Raw genomic sequence first — 6,145 nt, 5'->3', positions numbered from 1 at the left:
GTTTGAATGGAGATTACAATCAAACCCAGGAATCATGCCAGAGGTCATAGAAAGATTCATAATAGCAAAGAAATTTTGAGCTACTAGAATAAACAAGTAAGAAGATAAGGGATCTCCCTAACGAATTCCCCTAGAAGAGGAAAACTAGGGAGTAGGAACCCTGTCAAGGCATATATGCCAAATACACAATTGAATTTCACAATCAAAATGAACTCTAATACATATAGCAGATATCCAATGTCAAATACAAATCACACCCAAAGGTTCATCAATTTTTGAATGCCCTAGGTGGTTTAGTTCCTAATGCTAAGGGAATGCAAAATACAATCAAGGGAGAATACAAATAGGATGAAAAACATAATAAAGAAAACCCCATCACTATATAATAGGAATACAATTAGTGACAATGTTTATGAGGTGATCAAGAGTAAGTGCTAGAAAAGGATAGATGTTCAATGCTGGCAAAGGCTTTGGAAAAGACAACCTTTGAGATACTTGTTGCATTGTAGGCCGAGCTTGGGGATTAGTGTTAATGCACTGCATTGCTATTGAAATCACTGAAAGCACTTGGTTTGTGATCACTTGATTGGTTATATGAAGTGGAAGACGTGGATCTAGGATATCTTTCACTAACATACTCAATGATAAGTTGCTTAGAAGATCACCAGGATGCATTCCATTTATCACTTCAAGTGCTACAATCCCAAAACTATATACATCACATTTTTTCAGTTACTCTCATTACATAGGCAAGCTCTGCAAAAGTCAATCAAGTTAATTAGCTTAGTTATATGAATAAAGAAGCATGCAAAATAATTAGGAGATAGCATACATACCTGGTGCCATGTACCCATAAGTGCCTACTAGCAAACTCCAATGTGATGAATTGGGCTTTAGCGGTCTAGAAATACCAAAGTCTGAAATACAAGCCTTGTACTCCTCATCCAGAAGAATGTTGTTTCTTGTTAAGTCTCGATGGATGATAGGTGGAGCACAATCATGATGCAAGTAAGATAAAGCTTGTGCAATGTCTTGTACAATGGTGACTCTCTTGATCCAATCCAACTCCACTGCTCCCTGATTCAGATCTAAGAGTGGCACCCAGGCTTCCTCTGTCCATATACTTATATGCAAGAAAGTTGAATTGTTTAGTAGAGCAGAAACCATAAAACCTCACAATATTCCGGTGTCGAATTTCAGTTAATGCTTGTATTTCATTTTGGAAAGCTTGCTCATTCACTCTACCTTCTTCTTTATGAAATTTCTTAATAGCAAGCGTTTCTCCTGAAGATAGTGTAGCTTTATAGACTATGCTACAAGCTCCTACACCAATCTGATACTTATTATCAAAATTCTCTGTGGCTCGAATTATCTCTTTGTATGTTTCTTTCCCATGATTCACATTCCAAATGGAGAAGCAATATTGTCCACCAACTTCTTCATTAGAATCATTTGCCATGATTGTTTCTCTTGTAACGGACCAAAGTTATTGCAACTATTAGGAGTAAGAGAAATGAAGTGCCAAATATGGGAAGAACAATCAAGATAATGACTTTTTGATATTTCTTTCCATCACCTTTGCTTGTTGAGGAGGATTAATTACATCGAGGCAAACCATGCACTTGACCGCATAAGCCATTGTTATGGGTAAACCACTTAATTGGAGCTTCCTCAAAGAAATGATTCTCTGGAACTGGACCTTCCAAAGAATTATAAGATATATCAAATGATATTAAGCCCATCATTAATTGAAAAGAGGATGGAATGCCACCAACCAAATCATTATGTGATAAATTCATCTTTTGCAATATCGTTAACTTACTAAGCTGTGTTGGTATTTTTCCATTGAATAAATTGTCACTCAAGTCTAGAACATCATGCAAGTTCAAATCACCAAGTTGGGAAGGGATGGCTCCACTCAATTCATTACTGCTGAACTTGAGTGAGTTCAATTTAAGGCAATGCTCTAGCCGTATTGGTATTTCTCTTGTCAAATTATTGCTTGAGAGATCTAGAACTTCTAATGAAGATAGATCGCCAAATTCTTGTGGTATGGTTCCGGTGAGATGATTGTTGCTCATGTTTAGGTGAAATATATAAGATAAATTACCAAACTCTTTTGGGATCTTTCCTACTAGATTATTGGAGGAGATGTCGAGTAGACGTAGCTTTGGCAGTTGGCCAATTTCTAAAGGTATGAGTCCGCTAATTCTGTTGCTTGATATTTCAAGGTTTGTCAAATTAACACATGCCCCCCAAAATGGTGATAATGTGCCAGACAATTTATTGAAGCTTAGATTAATATAATCCAAATAAAGACGAACACCAAAGCTTTCAGAGACATCTCCAGTGAATTGGTTTCTTTCAAGATGGACTCTCACTAAATTTGTTGAGTTTTTCAAACTCGTGGGAATGGGACCTTGGAAATTATTATATGCCAAAGCAAGTTTGTTAAGTAAACCTCCTCTGGCAAATCTTGTGGTAGATTACCTGAAAGGTTGTCATTAACTAATTGAAGATTATTTAAATTTGTGAGGTTTGTGAATTCATCAGGGACCTTCCCAAAGAGATAATTATGACTTAATGCCAAACCGGTAAGACTTTTCAAACTTCCAAGTGGAGGGATTAATTTAGTTATTTGGTTGTTAGATATGTCCAAACCAATTAAGCTCACTAAATTCCCAATCTCACTAGGAATAGAGCCACTCAGTTTGTTGCTCCATAAATATAAACCCTTTAGTTTGGTCAAGTTTCTAAACACTGGAGGAATAGAACCAACTAAGAAATTTTTGGAGATGGCTAATAAATTCATATTCATAAGCTTTCCGAAAGAAGGAGGTATGGAGCCACTTATCTGATTCTGGGAGAGCCACAAGGTCTTGAGCCTTGTCAAATTACCAAGCTCTGATGGGATGATGCCTCTAAGTTTGTTGACAGAGAGATCAAGGTTGATGAGCTTGGAGAGACCTGAAATGGCCTCAAGGATGGATCCATATATATGGTTGCCATTGAGGTCAAGAACTCTGAGTGATGGCAGAGATGAGAAGTTGAGAGTCTCTAGCTTCCCTTCCAGTCCCAACTCTCGTAATTGGACTTTCGTGATGGTTAGCATGAGATGACCATCATATCTGCATGTGATTCCAGTCCAGTTGCATGGACTGACCGTTGACATCCAAGTGTGAAGGAGGTCTTGTGTTTCAAGGCTGGCCTTCCATTGAAGAAGAGCTCTCCCTTGAGATTCAATCCTTGAAGCGGTGACCGTTATTGGAACAGGGAAACAAAGGTTGGAGAAGAGAATTACTAACTGTGAAAGCAACACTATCATCAATATTTCAGCTGGACGGATGGTGGTGAACTTTGAGGGAAGCCATGATTCCATCTTTTGGAATATATAATATATATGTTAATGTTGCTTTTGGTTTTAGTTGGGGCGTGGAAACCTTTTTATAGCCTCCTGAGCATGAAAGATGATTCACCTTATTATATCATCATATAAGACATGCAGTTATAATTGCATTTCTCTTGGTATGACCACAAAATATATATGAAAATACTTCTTCACAATCGGACAATGAGAATACTGATTTTACAGTTTTTTTGGTCCTTGTGGTCTTTTATTATTATTATTATTTTGAAAAGGTCAATAAAATTTCATTTAAAATAAAAATATGATATTGCTCTTCAGCTTCGTAGTGGTTTCTCTCCAAGTGTTCCCACTTCCCACTCACATTGACTGAATTTTTAGTTTTCTTTTTTTATAATTTTTTTTTTCTGTTTTGTCTGTTTGTCATATAGAATAATCAGATGGGGGCCTAGTAGTCTTACCAGTCAATAAAAACCAAAACATTCTGGAAAATGATATGGTGCAACTAACGCATATGGTCCATTTCCACTTAATTAAATTGCAAACTATGTTCATTCTACATGCAAGACTTGCAAGTCTAAAGATGAATATTTCCACTCAATTAAAATATAGACCTTGGTCATTGGACAAATAAAAATTATTGAATAATAGTAATGTTGTATAAATTTCTCAAATATAATAATAAAATAATAAATTATTTTTAAAAATTGTTTTCAACGTTTGTGCATCTTTTACTTTTTACTTCGTAGATGTCAAGATGCGAAAGGGTTTATCAAATTTATAAATATCCTCTCCAAACCATTGAATAAAAGATAATCTTATAGTTTTTGAATAATAGGTGACAAGCACCCTTTTTTTAATGAATATACCTAACAGTACTTGAACCCAAATATACAATATATGTACAGTCTAAGAATAATATAAAAATCCCAGATGAATAGTATATAAACAGTACGATGAATAGTATTTTCGGGGGAGGGATTTGAACTCATGACCTCTCTTTTTACACTTTGGTGTCATACCATTGGACTATCCAATGGTTGACAGTATTTTCTTTTAAAAAAACCAACTTTTCAAATAACTTTTTTGCATTGCTATACATTCTTTAACCGTTCTGGTTCAAGTGAGCTATTGAAAAAACAAAAAATATAAACTTATTTCTCAATCAATAGACATTGTATGTCAAGGGAATTTTATTCCTTGAGACTATTTGAATTTACTAGGAGGGATAATATTCAAGAGATAATTGCTATAAAAATGTCTTACTATCTTTCACTTCAACTGTAAATGAACAGTAATCAAGTGACCAAATGTAAATGCATGGAAGTGGTTGCTATCTTCACTTCAACTTTAAACTTTAAATAGCGTGAGAAGAGATAAAAAAATGGTAGGCCACAATGAAAATGATTAGCCATGACTTTCATGACATTGACAAGTTTTGTTATAGTCAGAATGCCTCCTTGAAATATGAAAATTAGTAATTATTTCTAAAGAAGCATACTTGAAGGAAACCAAAGAGACATGAACAAATGACGGACACTTACTACAGCAAGTTTCGCTCTTAATGAGCTCAAGTGAGAATCAAGTTCTACTTCATAACCTCGTCCTTAAAGTGATAAATTGTCCACAGGCAAGTCTTGTTGGATAACAATATGTAACAAAATAGCTATTAGAACTGTAACTATTTTGTTGAACCATTTGAACAATCTTAAAAAACTCTCAATTGCAAAACAAGATCGAAACACGAAATAGTCACTTGAAAAAATGAGGCTACTTTTTCCCATATGCAGCGAAACTAATGGTTGAAAAAAGAGTTTTTGAGAATTTTTTTTAGTTTACCCACTTTTCTAAAATAAAGAATTTTTGAATCCTATATGATAATTAAATATAAAAGCTTTTGAGTTAGTAGGTTAGGGTTAATTTAAACATCCAATAGTTCATAGCAAGAACAGAGACAGATGCAGAAAACAAAAAACAAGCAAGATAAAAAGTACCCGTGCCTCCAGATAGAAAACCTACAAATTTTAGCAACAAGAAGCCCTCAGGTATAGCAAAAAAATGTCGAAGACAGTATTTTTCCAAGATATTCATTCTCCTGCCCATAATTTCTTGAGTCATGTTGCGTAGGTATGAAACACCTAAGACATATCAAAAATAAATAAATTAAACAAATAAAATAAACAATAAATATGATCAAACTATTAGAACATGGTTAGTCTTTACTAATATGAAGGTTATTAAGCATTTCATGTTATTCAGTAATTGGAGTCTCTTTTCTTTAGAATTCATAGTGGAGCATTAATCTCAAACAATTCAAATGAAGCCGTCTACAACCAAATCAAATGAGGCTAAACAAAAAGAACAAATTGTTACGACTACTCCATGATTTTTTTTTTAATAAGATGCTACCAATTTAAATTTAACTTAGTATCATCCATCAAGCAATAGAAATTAATCATAGACGCTACATACATATTCTAACCTATTTTCCGAATAGAAAAAAAGTAGTGTTAGACTATGTGTTGGGGTTAATTGGAGCAGAAAGGGCTAATATGGTTAATGCATTTCACAAACTCACAAGGAAAGAGTAGGGCAAGCAAGCATTCAACAAAGGTCATAAGGATTTAATGTGGTTCAGCTCTTCAAACCTACGTCCATGAGTAAAGGCGACAACAAATTTCCATTATAATGTTGAAAGATGAAGAGTACAAGCTTTACTAGATTAGATCTATGAATGGCTTCACAAACAAGAAGAAAAATCGCCAAAGATGCTTACAAGTA

The 6,145-nt window shown here is 34.5% G+C and overlaps 2 protein-coding genes across 2 annotated transcripts; both read right to left on the bottom strand.

Annotated features, from left to right (window-relative positions):
• Positions 1–233: 233 nt before the first annotated feature.
• Positions 234–1,585, bottom strand: LOC120256221 (MDIS1-interacting receptor like kinase 2-like). Its single transcript, XM_039263952.1, has 2 exons — positions 837–1,585; positions 234–756 (listed from the first exon to the last, which is right to left on the bottom strand). The coding sequence occupies exons 1-2, from the start codon at positions 1,165–1,167 to the stop codon at positions 719–721; spliced, it is 369 nt and encodes a 122-aa protein (XP_039119886.1). The 5' UTR covers positions 1,168–1,585; the 3' UTR covers positions 234–718.
• Positions 1,586–2,398: 813 nt separating this feature from the next.
• Positions 2,399–3,379, bottom strand: LOC120256216 (MDIS1-interacting receptor like kinase 2-like). The gene has a single exon (XM_039263950.1). The coding sequence runs from the start codon at positions 3,377–3,379 to the stop codon at positions 2,399–2,401; it is 981 nt and encodes a 326-aa protein (XP_039119884.1).
• Positions 3,380–6,145: the final 2,766 nt, after the last annotated feature.

The sequence above is a fragment of the Dioscorea cayenensis genome, unplaced genomic scaffold (genome assembly GCF_009730915.1).
Source record: "Dioscorea cayenensis subsp. rotundata cultivar TDr96_F1 unplaced genomic scaffold, TDr96_F1_v2_PseudoChromosome.rev07_lg8_w22 25.fasta BLBR01001341.1, whole genome shotgun sequence".
Lineage (NCBI taxonomy): Eukaryota > Viridiplantae > Streptophyta > Magnoliopsida > Dioscoreales > Dioscoreaceae > Dioscorea > Dioscorea cayenensis.
This window is presented reverse-complemented; position numbering and strand designations above follow the sequence as displayed.